General features: G+C 41.7%; 1 protein-coding gene across 2 annotated transcripts in view; it reads left to right on the top strand.

Moving 5' to 3' along the window:
- Positions 1-3,295: 3,295 nt before the first annotated feature.
- PIGL (phosphatidylinositol glycan anchor biosynthesis class L) overlaps positions 3,296-17,417 on the top strand; it is a 78,370-nt gene continuing 64,248 nt past the window's right edge. The window contains exons 1-2 of one of the 2 annotated variants that reach the window (XM_044993980.1): positions 3,296-3,679; positions 8,304-8,403. In XM_044993980.1, the coding sequence (XP_044849915.1) occupies positions 3,427-3,679; positions 8,304-8,403 (353 nt within the window). In that variant the 5' untranslated portion in view covers positions 3,296-3,426. The remainder of the gene's footprint in view (positions 3,680-8,303; positions 8,404-17,417) is intronic. The other variant, XM_044993979.1, reaches the window with a different exon arrangement.

Genomic DNA, 17,417 nt, shown 5'->3' with positions numbered 1-17,417 from the left:
GGCTCCTCCCCCTCTGGCCGGGTCCTAACAGCTATATAAAAAACCCGCACAAACATAGACCCGTTTCTCATTTTCTGCCCACTGTCAGGGGCGGATCACAAACACTCGGCCTTTTCCTATTCTCCATGGGAGCCCCAGTAGCACCGGACCCGGCCGATCCGTTCCTGGGCAGCGGAAGGAGGGGTGTCACTATACTGCTGCCAGGACCCGTCGGTCTGTGCAGCGGTAAAGGGCTCCCTCCCCCCCCCGGGGGGGAAGAAGTGGGGTGCCCGCGGCATGGCCATAGGGGAGACTCCCGGAGGGGCGTGGGGGGGCACTGAGTATGGGGGAGCAGAGACATGGCTATAGGGTGGGGTCTAGGCAAAGGCGGGGGGGAGGGGAGAACATGACGGGGAACTCACCGTGGGAAGCAGAGAAAGGACGTGGGGCAGGTGCCAGCCATTGATAGTGGGTGGGGACACTGAGCAGTGGAGGAGAGGGTAACACTGTGACACTTGCGCGGGGGGGAGGGGAGAGATTGTAATCATTTCTAGTCTTTTACAGGACAATATGTTGCACTAACATGAGCAGGCCGAGTGTTGTCATCTCAAAATTAGCAATTCCAACGCCTGATGATGCGACCTGTGCATTAAACATTAGCGGGTGAGCGGTAGTTCTGCTTGCAGTGGTTCTGTTTGCCAAGACCTTGCATGCAGGAGCAGAGCCTGCAATAGACAGATGATCCTTTATTTTTCTGGGGATATTGTATTAAACTAATGGGATCATTTGGGTCTTTCTATACACACCCCAAATAAGGTCAAATCAATATATTTTATGATAGATAAAATGTTTGTCAATGCTGTATAGGTTGGGGGCATATAAACAGAGAAGGCAAATCCAAATCCCATACATGCACAATGTCAGTGTGATTAAAATAAGAGTGAATACAGCAAAGGGGAGAAAAGAGCTTTACATATTATCAATGCACACAAGATGTTTTTAAAAAATCCATCTGCAAGGCTGTTAAGATGTGAAAATGTGAATGAATGAGAAATTAATTATTCCAATTAGAGGAGCACAGCAAAACCCTTCAACACAAGTGAACGATAATTTTTAGAACTACCTTAAAAATTAAGGGAGTCGCCCTCTGAAACGGAATGAGACTTGGCAAGTCTGCAATATATTTTACACAGTGAATGTTCATACATGCTTTATAGGTTGAGGGGCAAGGGGAGAGAGGAAAAAAACAGAAATAGTCCTGCCAAGTCTCAATTTCAGGGAGACTCACATTTTGTAATGAATTTTGTGCTATTTTTCTCAAGCATCTCCCTCTAGTGAGGAAGGATTTTTTTTTAAATGTCTTAGTGAGGCAATTAAAATGTCAGTTTTTCTTTTTAAATATCCCTTTTTCAGGTTGCCCACTGGAAATATATTATCTAATTTTTTTTAAATGGACAATTTTAAATGTCAGGTTTCAGAGTAGCAACCGTGTTAGTCTGTATCCGCAAAAAGAACAGGAGTACTTGTGGCACCTTAGAGACTAACACATTTATTTGAGCAAATAAATTTTAAGTGTGATAACACCACAGAGAGGTCCCAATTCTCAGGCATTCTTCACAGGAAAAAAGGGACTTTTAGTGGATGTAGTTTTTAATATTTTAGGGAGTAAGAATCTCTGTTTCCATGCTCACGTAGGCCCCATTGGGTGTGAAGGGCCCTGTTTCAATGTTTGTGGGGGTGTGATGGTCCATATAATTACTGCAGATATTTATTTGGTGGTTGACACTCTAGCATCTGGGTGTACTTTATTATTTTTATTATATTAAAATGTATTTATATTGCAGTAATGGGACCCCATTGTGGGAGGAATAGCTCAGTAGTTTGAGCATTGGCCTGCTAAACCCAGGGCTTTGAGTTCAATCCTTGAGGGGGCCATTGGGGGATTGGTCCTGCTTTGAGCAGGGGGTTGGACTAGATGATCTCTTGAGGTCCCTTCCAACCCTAATAATCTATGATTCTAAAGTGCTGTACAAGTTTGAGATCTGACAGTCCCTGCCCTAAAGTGTTTACAATCTATAATACCAAACCTGCAAACACTTACATGGTTAATTTTCTGGACTGTGAGTGGTTCTATTGATTTCAATAGGTTTACTCACAATGTGTAAAGTTAAGCATGTGCACAAATATCTACAGCTTCAGGTCCTAAATAGACAAGATAAACAGTAAAAACAAGATAAGCTGCAGGTAGGATGTCAAATTTACATGTATTTTTAATTTTTAGCTTTTGTAATGTTGATTTTCCCCAAACTGTAGTCCTTATCCTGCTCTACAACCTTTTGTCCAAGTGGTTCAGATGTTACCCTTGCTGACTCTTCTACCTTGCACATCCCCAGGAAACACATTCTTAATATATTTTATTATTTTTCTAATTTTAATTTATATATTTTTTCCTGTTTCTCTATTCCCTCCATCTCCCTCTCATGGTAACTTCAACCTCCAATCAGCACCCAAATGCCTTCTATTTCATGTTGTCACAGTTATAATAGTTGTGCATCACAGAGGTCTGAATGTGTCTGGAATCTCAGACAGCATGCTCCTCTTACCCTACTGCTCCTTCAGTTCTATATGATTTAAAAGATTATAACCAACTCACATGGCTTCTGTAATCTACATTAGAAGGCAGCAATAGGATAAACAAATTATATGACCTCAAGTCCTACATTTATTATATTAATTATTATTTAAGTGTCAACTTCATGTATTTGGTGCTGTCCAAGACACAATAAAGACAGTCCTTGCATTAAAAAGTTTACAATATAAGGTCATAATCCTGCAACTGGATCTGCATGAGTAGATCCCAGATTTCAGTAGAATTCAAGGGTCCATCCACTTGGACCTGACTGCAAACCTCCAAACCAGGAGGGAAGAACTTGGTATGTAAACTCTTTGGAGCAGGACTGTACTTCCCATGAGGCTGGTATGTCATCTGACACATTCTTGGGACTATAGCAATACAAGTTATTATAAGCACTGTTAATTAATTTATTGTGGACAAAGCAAAATACACTCATTGGTAGAGGTGATTTTAAAGGGTGGGGTGACAACCACACGCATTGTGGCCTTTTCTGATGTCCCAGTAGGAGCCTGTGGAGTGAGGGGGATATTGGGGAGGCTGGAACTCTTTTCTCTGTGCGTGAATCCTTTCTGGCTGGAGTTCCCGCAAGGGGCTCATTTTCCCCTCCCCAAAGCGGGACATGCGGTGGGCCAGTTCTGGAAGGGCAGTGAAGGAAGAGAGTGAGCCCTGCGTATTATCCCTGTCACTCCCTCCTGGGTTCTCTCAAAGAAGAGAGCCTCGCTCAGGGAAAAGCCCTTCGAGGCGCGGAACCTTTCTGCCGCTTGTCCTTGTTCCCGCCCGGAACGACCTGGTCCCTTCTGGTTTCGGTCGCTATGGCGCTGGCGCCGCTGGGTTCGTTCCTGGTGGCGCTGCTTGCGCTGCTGTGGCTGGTCTCGCGCTGGCTGCGACGACGCGGCGCGGGTTGGGGACACCGAACCCTGTGTGCGGCGGGACCAGCGCGGGCCGATGACGTACGAGCCCTGGTCGTGACGGCGCACCCTGATGACGAAGCAATGTTCTTTGCTCCCACAATCCTCAGCCTGGGCAGGTTTCGGGCCCAGCTCTGGCTGCTGTGCTGCTCTTCAGGTGAGGGAGGAGGGGAGCGTGAGGGTGAGAAAGAGGAATGGGGGGTGGGTCTGGCCAACATTGACCAGATGAGGGAAATGCCAACACTCTGCACCCAGTGACACCTCATGCTGTGACATCATCGTGCCATGATGTCATTACCCTGTGTTGCATCCCATGGTGACATCATCCAGTGTAGCCAACATTCTCATGATGTCACCCCGCTTCACAATGATATAAGGTAACTGAGTTGTGTCATATCCAAGGTTGCCAATTTTGCTTGGCCGTATTCCTGGAGTTTTCATCACATTATATAATCTTTAATTAAAGATTAATCTTCAGTTCCTGGAGACTCCAGGACAATCCTGGAGGCAACCCTAGTTTACCACATTATTACTTCAGTACACCACAGCATCACACTGTATGTTACAATTTCACAAAGTTGTGTGGCCTTGTAGTAGATGTGCATTCTATTGTGAAGTCATTGTCCCATCATAAAGGTAATAATTGGAGATATACTAATCTCCTAGAACTGGAAGGGACCTTGAAAGGTCATCAAGTCCAGCCCCCTGCCTTCACTAGCAGGACCAATTTTTTGCCCCGGATCCCTAGGTGGCCTCCTCAAGGATTGAGCTCACAACCCTGGCTTTAGCAGGTCAATGCTCAAACCACTGAGCTATCCCTCCCCATTGCTTACAAAATATCAGTACACTGTGACAGAACACAATATTGCATCGTTGTGCCTGACAATATGATGGTGATGCATTAAAACGTCACCATGGTGTTCAGTTCATAGTGCTCAAGAAACATCTGCACTCTAACTGACCCTTCAGACTACTCTTGTGGGATTATAGTTTGATGCAATACCCACTTGATAGAAGGCTAGAACATGTATCATTTAATGCAAAGTGGGCCATGGTAACTCATGGAGACCAGTAGAGAGGCTAATAATTAAGATGTGTGGTACATCCAGAGGACCATTCCCCGAATCCTGAAGTACTAGTACTGTGATAGATATCAGTGGTTAGGAACCACTGGTAAAAAGTATAATAAAACAATATCTGGGGTAATGAGTTCCATGCCAGTTGTACCTCCCAAAACACTTTACAATGACTTAGATAATAATGCAAAGAAATGAAAAGAAAGACATTTAGTTGTGTAGAAGCACAAACATATGATTGTTTATAAAACATTATAGTGTGCATGGCACTGCACAGACATAAAAGATAGGGTTCCTGCCCCAAGGAGCTTATAATGTGAGTTAAGGATCAAGAATCTTTTTGTCATGAATTTCGTTATTAGAAACTACGGTATGTAGTGTCAAATGCACATCTGAGTCATTTTTTGATGGGAGAAGGGGCCCTCTGTAGGATCCTGTGATTCAGATGGTTGGTCCTTCATTTGTTTGTGCAATAGATAGGGCTGATCAGACACTGTATTAAGGTTCCCATTATTTTCTTCTGTGAAATTTAAAAACGGAGGCAAAATGGCTACTTAGAAACCACCACACTTTCAATTGTCAGATCACAACCAAAAATGCCACTAGACTGCATTAGAATTAGAGCACTGTGAGCAAATTGTTGTTGGTCATACTGTCCAGGGTGAATAACTGGTGGCACTAACACTCCAATACTCTCGTTAGTAGCTGCCACCTTACTGAGAGAGTTCCATGGATGAGGTTCAGGAGTACTAGCCACTCAATGCTTTTCAGTACCAATGGCTGCCCAATAATGCTATTTTGCATTTATGTAGTGCCTGTCATCCTAAGGTATTTCACAAATGTGGATCACATTCTGTTCTCAGATATATATGAATCTCACCCCACAACTTCAGTGGAAGTTGTGTGCGTGTAATCCAAGGACAGAAATCGGCCCCGTATACATACATTGTCACTGAAGCATAGCTACCTCTGCAGTGGAGGTCAGCAACGCACTAGCATACAGCACATTGCATAATAGCAGAGTAAATTTTTGCTGAGGAAAATCCTCGCTCCTTCCAATAGTATCCTGGGATCATTAAGATCCAAGAATTAGAAGCAGAGTCTCTTAAAGACTCTCACATAGTAAACTGTACGGAAGTATTTAAATCTACCTAGGAAGGACGTAGGTTTGAGTTGATCCTGCTTGGATCTGAACTGCTGTGTCTAGGAAAGCTGTAGAGTTCCAACCTGATGTTTAGCTCGGTAAGTCATCCCTTCCATGGATGATCAGTATCAGAGCCTCTTGAAGACACACATTTCTGGGCTGCAGTAAGAGTCTAAAATTTATTGTGATAAGAAAAGTTGTCTCTTCTGAGGTTAATGTTTCACTCTGAGCATCATATAAAGCTGATTTTGACAGCTCAGACTGCAGCACTTCACCAGATGGATGCTAGTTTCTGATGACTCACCCCACAATAATAAAAAGTTCAGTGTAATTCAGAATGTAATTCAGCTGACTATAAACTGGAATCACACATTAAAACTCTGCAGTACTTTTTAATTTTATTGCTCAGAAGTTATACCTGGTGGCAATTGCCATGTTGCACAGGGCAGCACCCCTTCTGAGGCCAGCTGAGCTCTAACCTGGATTTTTTTTCATGATTCATACTAAGTGGCAATTTTTCAACAAAAAGTTCAAAAACAGACTTCAACATGAAGCTGCAGAACTGGAATTAATTTGCAAACTGGATACCCCATCAGATTAGGCCTGAATAAAGACTGGGAGTGGTTGGGTCATTACAAAACCTAAACCTAATTTCCCCAATACTAATTTCTCCCTACTGTTACTCACACCTTCTTGTCAACTGTCTGTAATCGGCCACTCTCATTACCACTTCAAAAGTTATTTTTCCTCCCTTGATATCCTGCTGTTAATAGATTTATCTCATTAGACTGACCTCACACTTGGTAAGGCAACCCCCATCTTTTCCTGTATTTTCCACTCTATGCATCTGGTGAAGTGGGTTCTAGCCCACAAAAGCTTATGCCCAAATAAATTTGTTAGTCTCTAAGGTGCCACAAGGACTCCTCATTGTTTTTGCTAACAGACAGACCAGGTAACATGAAGGCAAAATGAGAAGAAAATAATTAAATCAAGAAGCAGCCTGTGTCTTAAGTTAATGAATCCTAGTTCCATGCTAGCCTTGGTCCCATTGTGTCTATTACAAGTTTTACAGAATGCTGTTTTCTAAATGCGGTTTTAACATATTTTAACATTCCTTTCTTGGTTCTGTAAATGCTTTTCAATTCTGCTCTATTAGCTCCTGCATGAACATTACTTAGTACATTTGTTTTAGAAACAGTGCAGACTTCTGAGGAATTAGTTTCTCGACACAGAGTTTATAATGATAGGAAATCTCATACGTGTCTCATTAATGTTGACAGTGCTTCATTATTGCAGTATTCCAGTTTTATGTGAATATTAGTGCTCATGCAAGGTGCTCATGACCATACTGGAAACTTAAGCCCTTTAATTGTCAGTTAAATCATAAGTATTAGATAGGCATGTTTCTTACACAGTACTGACACACTGCTGTTCTGAAGTCTGAGGACCTAATCTTGAGCTGGTGTAAATTAGTGTAGTTCTGTTGAAGTCAGTGCAACTACACTGATTTATGCCAACACAGAGTCTGATCTACCACCTCTAGTAGTGAGGGAGGAGTTCAGTTTCTGGTCTCTCCTAAGGAGACCAATTATCACCAGTTGTGTTGTAGATACTTCTCTGCCAAGAACTGGACTGCAGCGTACCATCTCATTTAACGGAGGCCATCTAGCTATTGTCAAATAGCAAGAGCTTTTGGTCCTCTCTCATTGGAAATGTGATTTCCCCTATATTTGTAAAAAGGCCTTGACAAATAGTTTTAACATCATGAGATATCAGTGATTTCCATACAGGTAACATGTGAGAACACAGACATCAGTTTATGTACTTGCTAGAATTTTATTAGTTTACAAGGATAACATACTTTTTTACTCAAAGCATAACTAACCCATGGAACTCACTGCAACGAAATATCATTGAGGCCAGGAGTTTAGTAGTAGTAAGAAAGGGATTAGACATTTATTTAATGGATAATAAGATCGTTCACTGTAACACTAAAAAGGATAAAAACGTAAGAGAGCTATAAACCCTCATGCTTCAGGATATAAGCCAGACATTAATAGACTGAGGGAGGAGAGAGGAAAAAAATACCCTAACTGTAGGTTATTCCATAACTATCCATTATGGGCTTTCTTGCATCTTCTGTTGAAGGATCTGATACTGGCCACTGTCAGAGACAGGATACTGGACTAGATGGACCATTGATCTGGTTTGGTATGGCAAATTCCTGTGTTCCAGCCAAGAGAACTCATTAATTATAAAGAGTCAAACTCTACTCCAAGAGATGAATGTGCAACTCTGTTTGAAGTCAAGGCAGGAGTGTGGGTGTATTGGGTCCTAAAACTTTACACTGGGCCAAAGGGAGTATTCCCTGAGTATAAGCTATAGGACTTGCTCCCCATAATGTACCTGTTCCTCAGGTGAGGAACCCTAGTACTAAGTACTTTCAGATCTTACATGTGGTACTACATATGCTTGATGCTTTGAGGATTTGAGGATGGAGATGTTTGTTCCATGCTAAATTGAAGTAAAGTAAATAGTGTTACTGCATTTGTTATTTTCAGGAAATTACTACAATCAAGGGGAGAGTCGTAAGAAAGAACTTGTACAGAGTTGTGCTGTTTTGGGGATCCCTTCTTCCAATGTAACAGTTATTGACCACAGGTAACCATTTTTTAATCATAGCAGAATCCCATTGTTGTCTGTAAATAGGAAATATCAACTAATGCACCCTGGCCTTGGAAATCTAGTAAAAGTTTAACCTAGTGTCCCATGCTGTGAACTTCATTATCAGTGAAATGGAAGTGTAGTGTAACATTTATTGGCTAACTCTTTAGTACTGTGTAAGGAAATCTAGGTCGTTTGGACGTGAATTCCAATATATCTTGGTGCTCAGATCCTTTCAGTTAAGGTCTGCCCACAAAGCAGCTGAAAACATGACAAGTTCCCATGCTAGCTGGGTTCTAGCTCAGTGGGTCTGGGCAGCATAGTTATATTATTTCTCCCCCCCTAGCCCCCCCCCCGAGTACTGTGCTAGCCAAACTGTTATAGATGACCCCTCACACCAAGTCATCTATAAGCAAGTCTGTGCTACAGATATAACTGTATCAGGGGACTGGTTACAGCATTAAAATACAGCTGTTCCCTGACTTGGTTATAATGTAGTTACAACTAATAGTGTAGATGGGCCCTTACCTATTCTCCATACTCAAGCTAAAGATTTGAGCATGTCAATTAAGATCCTGTCTATGAATTGGAGTTGTGTTGGGACTGGGCCTCTGGATATTTATAGTGTCTACAATTCTTTAAAAGAATTTCCGTCCACGCTGGTCAAGGGACTCATGGTAGCAACAACTGAGATTAAACTGAATTGTTGTTAGCACAACTTTAGCCATAGTGTGGGCAGGGCATTAGAGGTATGTCTGTGCTGACAGTACCATTGGCCAGATCCTCAGCTGGTGTAAACTGCTGTAGCTTCATTGGTTTTAGTTATACTTATGTTGATTTACACCAGTCAAGTGCACCTGGCCCCAGATTGTGGAATCATGTTCTAATGTGGTTTGATCTGGTCTGCGTATCTGAGACCAAGTTATAGCCCTATAGAGGCTGGGCTGTAGCAGTATCCCGTAACATATTTATAACATAGCATAGTCCCACCTACACATGCAAGAATGAACTGTGTATTAGAGTCAAGACATCACCAGGTGATAACATAATTTCCCGATGCTATGTACTAGATGTCTGCACAAGATCCTTAGGCTATGTCTATACTTACAAGCTTACAGCGGCACAGCTGTGCTGCTGTAAGAGCGCTCCTGTAGCCACGTTATGCCAGTTGGAGAGAGCTCTCCCGTCAACATAATAAAACCAGCTCAACGAGTGGCCGTAGCTATGTTCGTGGGAGAGCATCTCCCGCCAACATAGCCCTGTGCACATGAGCGCTTATGCCAGCAAAATTTATGTCGCTCAGGGGGGTATATTTTTCACATCCCTGAGTTTTGCCAACATAAATGCTAGTGTAGACATGGCCTTATTTTTTTCAATGCTGTGTGGACATGAAGGTAGATGATGAAGTCAGCCTTCCTGTGTTTATGATTACTTTAGAAACTTTCTTCTGGAGAGGCAGTTTAACATGCTGAATTAGTGAATCATAGAACCCAGTGATTGTAGAGACCCATTATGTCACTCATTACACCTCCATGCAAGTACAGGCTGATGGCTGATACTAGAAATGGAGGAGAAATGTACAGGAAAACAATGAACAGGTAGTTGTTCTAGTTTTGAAGAACCATCATAAAAACAATAAAAAACAAACAAACAATTAACTGTAAAGGCATGATTTAAACCCACAAAAGCTAGAAAAGCCAGACTAAATATCCAGGGCCCAAGCTGACCTTTGTTCTTAACATGCAACAAATTATGAAACAATATAAGGAATAGCCAGTATGGATTTTTCAAGCACAAGTCATGCCACACCAACCTAATTTCCTTCTTTGACAGGGTTATTGGCCTAGTGGATAGGGGGAAAGCAGTAGATAGGATATATCTTGATTTTAGTAAGGCTTTTGACACAGTCCCACATGATATTCTCATAAGCAAACTAGGGAAATCCAGTCTAGATGAATTTATAAGGTGGGTGCACAACTGTTTTAAAGACCATACTCAAAGTGAAATTCAGTCAAACTGGGAGAGCGAATCTAGTGGAGTCCCACCGGAGTCAGTCCTGGGTCTGGTACTACTCAATACTTTAATTAATAACTTGGATAATTATGTAGAGAGTATTGCTTATAAAATTTGCAGATGACACCAAGGTGGGCGGGATTGCAAGCACCTTGGAAGACAGGATTAGAATTCAAAATAACATTGATAAATTGGAGAATTGGTCTGAATTCAACAAGATGAAATTCAATAAAGATAAGTGCAAAGTACTTCACTTATTGCACAGCTACAAAATGGAGAATAACCGGTATGGTGGTAGTACTAGTGAAGAGGATCTGCGGATTCTAGTGGATCACGAATTGAGTATGAGTCCACAATATGTTGCAGTTGTAAAAAAGGCAAATATCATTCTGGGGTGTATTAGCAGGAGTGTTGTATGCATGACATGGGAGGTAATTGTCTTGCTCTACTCGACACTGATGAGGCCTCAGCTGGAGTACTATGTTCGGTTCTGGGCCCCCCACTGCAAGAAAGATATGGGCAAATTGGAGAGAGTCCGGAGGAAAGCAACAAAATCATAAAAGGTTTCAAAAACCTGATCTATGAGGAAAGCTTTAAAAAACTGGGCATGTTTAGTCTTGAGAAAAGAAGATTTGGGGGGTCAGCCTGATAACAGTCTTCAAATATGTTAAGAGCTGTTAAAAAGAGGAAGGAGATCAAGTGTTCTCCATGTTCAGTGAAGATGGGATAAGTAGTAATGGACTCAGTCTTCAGCAAGGGAGATTTGGGTTAGATATTAGGGAAAACATTCTAACAATAATAAGAGTAGTTAAACTCTGGAACCAGCTTCCAAGGGAGGTTGTGGAATTCCCATCACTGGAGGTTTTTAAGAAGAGGTTGGACAAGTACCTGTCAGGTATGGGCTAGGTTTACTTGGTCCTGCTGCCGCACATAGGGCTGGACTAGAAGACCTCTCAAGATCCTTTCCAGTCCTATATTCCTATGGTTCTTTGTTTTCTCTTGAGTTAAGGCCCCAGAGTCAACAGGCCTGAATTCCCTGGGTTTTGAGGGTTTAGGTCTGACTTTTCATTTTAGTTCAACAGAGTTTTTTGGGTCAGATAAGATAAGTGTTTATTGGGAGTCCCCCTTTTAACTGAATGGAGAGCTGCTCCCCTTCCCCTCTCTTGAGCTGCTTTTGGGTAACTCTGTTTTGCAGTGTTGCCGTATTGCAACAGTCAGTACTGGCGGGGGAAAAGACAAGTCACTGAGATTGGCAAAGTGTAAAGGAACAGACAATATCCTGTAAATGAAGCAAGTGTCTCTTAACATTTACAAAAAGGATACTCAAAAAAATAGAAGTGGTGGTCCAGCTGGCTGGTGACCTCTCCAGTACAATTGGTTAGTATATGATGCAAGCTTCCTGACACTGGTCACGCATTCTCACCTATATATACAACCCAGAGCATTGTTTTATGCAAGCAATACCTTGGTTTCCTTAATAGATGAAGTGCAGGTAGTTTAAAAAGAAGAGCCTTTATAACCTCTCCTGATTACAGTTTATGTAAAAAATGACGGATGTGTGATCTTCACAATGGAAGCAAGTGTCTGAAAGACACAGAGGTGGGTATTAGCTTGAATGGGAGATAAAAAATTAGGACCTTATTAAACTGTAAAGACCTAACTTCATCGTCAGATACTAGCGAATAGGCTCACTTTTTGCCAACAAGTGAAAGGGCCACTCCTGACGTTGTTACTCAGTTCTTACTCAGACATCTGATCCCTTTTCATGAGCCCAATCCTGAGTGCTGCAGAGCACTTATAACTCATGTTGACATTGCTAGAAGCTGAGTGAAGGCTGAGTTAAGGACTTGAGGATGCTGGTTTGAATACTGTTGATACACAAGCGCATCAGAGTTCCTTAGTGTGCTGAGTTTACTTCCAAGATGTATATTCCCTCATTTCTGGGAAACAAAATGGTTAGAGGAGCAGGAATGTATTTTAGACAGTTAAGGTTTATAGAGAAGCTGTTTTGTCTTGCTGTTAGAACGAGGCGATGGGAATAAGGATTCCTGAGTCTTATTCCAGCACCACCAGTGATTCACTGGGTGACTTTGGGCAAATCATTAACCTCCCTATGCTTCAGTTTCCACTTCTGTAAAATGGGGATTATAGTAAAAGTATTTATCAGTTCGGCCTGAGGTGAGGCTTAACGAATTCATGCCTGTTCAGTTCTTTGATAGCCTCAGATGGAAGTCGCTATAGCAGTACAAAGCGTTATTTATTATTATTACCATCACTATTGCCATTAACTTTCCTTGAAATTCTATAGCTAGGAAGGAGGTGACATTTTCAGACGGTTGCTTCTCTTTGGCAGTGGGTAAATTCTGAGCCCTTCTGTATTTCGTGCTTTCTTCCTAATTCTGCAGCGGAGAATTTCCCATAAATGTAAAGAGTTCCTGCTTGACTCAAGGACCAGGGCAGGCACGCTGCCCATTTTACGTTCCTTACCCAAACACTGCATGCTTTACATTATCCTAGCTGCAAACTTGTATTTTGGTAAGGAAAAGGAAAACCCAAAGGATTGCTAGGTCTGGATCTGCTCCAGCCATTGTAGCATGGAGCTGAGTCATGCTACTTCCTCTTTCTTTGCATAATCTAAAATTGAGTTAGTAGAATTTTCAATATACAAAAGGGAAGCATATTTGAAGTGTAAAGTTGATTGACATGCTCAGTGTTCTCACTTGGCTGGGGTTGCATATAAAGCCATACATGACACTTTCTTTTTACATACTCACACAAAACCTAAGCATCACTCAATCAGCCTAGAGTGGAATTTACACCAAGGACCCAACCTCTCATTAGGCAACCCTCTGATCATAAGGAATCCTTTAAAGTAGCCCCAGGATTTCCAGGACAGTGTTTGTTCAGCATTTTAAAAAGATCTATACTAAGCAACTGCTTTCTACTGATTTTTGGGTGGGCACTTATGGCAATTACTGTACACGCTTACTCAGTTAAAAACAGCCTAAATCCAGTATATAACTAGTGGCCCTAATTGTGGGCCACATTCCAACATAAAGGGTCTCCTTGCTGGGGACTCGCCCTGACGTAGCAGCATCCCCAGGAGAGGGAACGGCCAACAGACTGCCCGTTCAAGACACTCATAACTTAGAGCAATTGTTGGGGCTGTTAATTAGTTGTGCTGGGCACTACAGGCCAGGTAGAAGATTCAGAGGCGCAGCTCCTCAGCTGGTGTGAATTATCCTAACTCCAACAATTTACACCAGCTGGGGATCTGCCTTAGTGGACATAAAGATGGCTTAAAGATGACTTTGCCCCAGACCCCAACCAGGCTTCATCTCCTGAGCTGCAAAGGGCTCAGACTCCCGGATTTCCAAGTTAATTTCTGCTATTTAAACTCATTTTGCACAACTGAGTAAAAAGACAGTTGGAGAGTGGAACAAAAACATGTACATTAAAAATCATTTTATTAGTAATATGTAGGGCTGTTGATTAAGCGCAGTTAACTCATGCAGTTAAATTAAAAATTAATCGTGATAAAAAAATTAATCATGATTAATCGTAGTTTTAATCACACTGTTAAACAATAGAATACCAATTTAAATTTATTAAATATTTTTGGATATTTTTCTATGTTTTCAAATATATTGATTTCAGTTACAACACAGAATACAAAGTGTACGCTGCTCACTTTATATTATTATTTTGATTACAAATGTTTGCACTGTAAAAATTATAAACAAAAGAAATAGTATTTTTCAATCACCTCATAAAAGTACTGTAGTGCAATCTCTTTATAATGAAAATGCAACTTACAAATGTAGAATTTTTTTTACATAACTGCACTCAAAACCAAAACAGTGCAAAACTTTAGAGCCTACAAGTCCACTCAGTCCTACTTCTTGTTTAGCCAATCGGTAAGACAAACAAGTTTGTTTATATTTATGGGAGATACTGCTGCCCACTTCTTATTTACAATATCACCAGAAAGTGAGAACAAGCATTCACATGGGACTTTTGTAGACGGCATTGCAAGATATTTATGTGCCAGATATGCTAAACATTCGTATGACTCTTCATGCTTTGACTACCACTCCAGAGGACATGCCTCCATGCTGATGACGCTCATTAAAAAAAAATCGTGTTAATTACATTTGTGACTGCACTCCTTGGGGGGAGAATTTTTTAACCCTTGAGTTGGCAGTGGCTGTTCAGTGGTCTCTATGAATGAATGTGTCAGACTAGTTCTCAGTAGAAAAATGTCCACATCACAAAACTCACCCCTTGCTGAATGCTTAAGCAGAGACGGTAAAAATTGAATGGGCCATGAAGAACCTGGCCCCTCCCTTCATGGGTGACCCTGTCAAAGGCAGGTTCAGTCACACTGGAAGAGAGATGTGGGGAAATTTGCTCTGCCATTGCCTTTTTAGGGATAAATAGAGGACTTAAGTCTCCAGGGCTTCACTTTTCATCAGTACTTCATTTATACACACACACAAAATGGGTTGCTTGGCCTAGACAAGGATCAGCCTGAGATGTGAAGAGGTTCTTGAAAATAAAAAGATAGCTTTGAGTTTTCAGGAGACAAGGCAATCCTTCTGTTGTCTACCCTTATTTTGGAATGTGTAGAATAAAATGACTGCAGTAAAAATGTGAAAAGAGGAACCTTTTATGCAAAAGATGCCTTGTGCAATCCTCTTGGCTTTATCACTGACTCAGCCTGTCTGTATGTAGTGTCTGTCATCCAGAGATGGAGATATTCTTGTTTCCAAAACCAATGATTGGGTCACAAGTCATTACCAAGGCCTTGGAAGTTTGAGCGTATCAGATAAGGAGTCAAGTGTCAGAGGGGTAGCCGTGTTAGTCTGGATCTGTAAAAGCAGCAAAGAATCCTGTGGCACCTTATAGACTAACAGACGTTTTGCAGCATGAGCTTTCGTGGGTGAATACCCACTTCTTCGGATGCAAGTGGTGGAAATTTCCAGGGGCAGGTTTATATATGCCTTAGACTAACAGACGTTTTGCAGCATGAGCTTTCGTGGGTGAATACCCACTTCTTCGGATGCAAGTGGTGGAAATTTCCAGGGGCAGGTTTGCAGCATGAGCTTTCGTGGGTGAATACCCACTTCTTCGGATGCAAGTGGTGGAAATTTCCAGGGGCAGGTTTATATATGGCATATATAAACCTGCCCCTGGAAATTTCCACCACTTGCATCCGAAGAAGTGGGTATTCACCCACGAAAGCTCATGCTGCAAAACGTCTGTTAGTCTATAAGGTGCCACAGGATTCTTTGCTGCTTTTTCAGATAAGGAGATTATTCCTGGCTGGGGGAGCCAGAACAGACAAGAGGATGGGAGAGAAAATGTCAGGTTATTTTGGTGCATTAAGAAGCCTCCTATGAGCACTTCCTTAGGCTCCAATCCTGTCAGGTGGTGAGCACTTTCCAATCCCATTAAAGTCTCAGTGCAGGTTTCAAGTGCTCACTACTATGCAAGAGATGCTCAGCAGCTTGCAACATCATGCCCTTAGTTTACAGTATTAAGGGGCAGCTGTATCACATAGTATTCTCAGAATGTGGAGCTATTCTGTATCTTGTAAATTGAATTTCTCTGAGCCTGGAAGTTGGAATATGAATTATTCTCCTGTGAACCAACCTGATTTTTTCCTTTTGCTTCTCTTTTCCATCCCATCACAAACACAGCAGGGAGTGCAGGATGGTATGTGCACAGTTACCCATTAGAGCCTCTGCTGTACTGAGAAAAGCTTTTAGATGTGAGCGCTTCAATGCAATTTAGCTTTCCCAGAAATTGTAAGACTGCACGGTCCCTGCTTTCAGGCACTGAACAGAGATGTTAATGTGATGATGTGAACTGGGATGGCCTTGTAATCGGCAATCAATCCTTAGGAACTGATGCTAATCGCAGGCATGTCCGCCTCCTATCCCACACCTCCTACCCCTGTAGCAGACTGCAACAGCACCAGTTAAAGGAATTGTAGATCAGTCCTTCTCTCTGAATTCAAGGCTTTTCTGTCTAAGGTCAGGCTGACAGGTAAAACAGTCTGAGGTGATGTAATAGAAACCAGGGATATATTATCAGATAGCCCAGTCACATTTATTAATTATGATTTCCTAAGGTGATTGTAAAGTATTTCCTGGGTGATTTCTTTCTTGGGAGGAGAATTCTAATTTAGAAAACCAAAACACCCCTGAAGTTAATGCTGTTCCCCTGATTTAATTGCCCTTGGTACAGTAAAAACAGTGAACTAGAATGGGATATTTCAAAGCCTTAAGTAAAGATCAGTGTCTGACTTTGGTGCAATAGCTGTTATTTCAACAAAGCTAAAGATTTCCCCAAAGAATCATAAAAACACCGTCAGCACAAATTTCAATTGTGTGATAAATGTGCAGTTCACTGACCACAAGACTGTGGCTAGCAATAAAGAAAGCTAAAGCTCTAACCTGTCAGGCATAATTTTATAGCTAGAATGACAAAGGGCATCTTTTAAAGCTCATGAAATATAACAGTTTAGATACATTTCCTCAACTAATTTACCTGTAAATATAGGTCCTGAGATTGCAACAATGTGTCTCTCACTCCAAGGTATATGGAAAGTATTAGCATGTAATTGACCTAATATGAATAATTAGTTAAGTTCCCATTAATGCAGGGCACATCTGCCAAGGCTCTGGCTGACTGCCAGTCTGTGGTGTCAGATGTAAACAAGAGACATTTTCTTCGTTGCTTTCACCTTCTGTTGAGGATTAGCGAAAAAGAACCCCAAATCTTCTCCTTTTGCTAAGGGAAGTTTTGTTGGCTTCTGGCAAAATCAATACCAGACCACTCTTTGTAGCAGTGTCTCTAACTTTATGCGGACAGTCGTGCTGGGCACAAGATAAAATTGACTGGCACAGCTTTAATGTGACAGTGTTTGGCCCAAACTTGCGCTGCAGAGAAAATAATAGCTGGGATTGGTGTAAACTAGAAGACATTCCACT

The sequence above is a fragment of the Mauremys mutica genome, chromosome 19, assembly GCF_020497125.1.
Source record: "Mauremys mutica isolate MM-2020 ecotype Southern chromosome 19, ASM2049712v1, whole genome shotgun sequence".
NCBI classification, from domain to species: domain Eukaryota; kingdom Metazoa; phylum Chordata; order Testudines; family Geoemydidae; genus Mauremys; species Mauremys mutica.
This window is presented reverse-complemented; position numbering and strand designations above follow the sequence as displayed.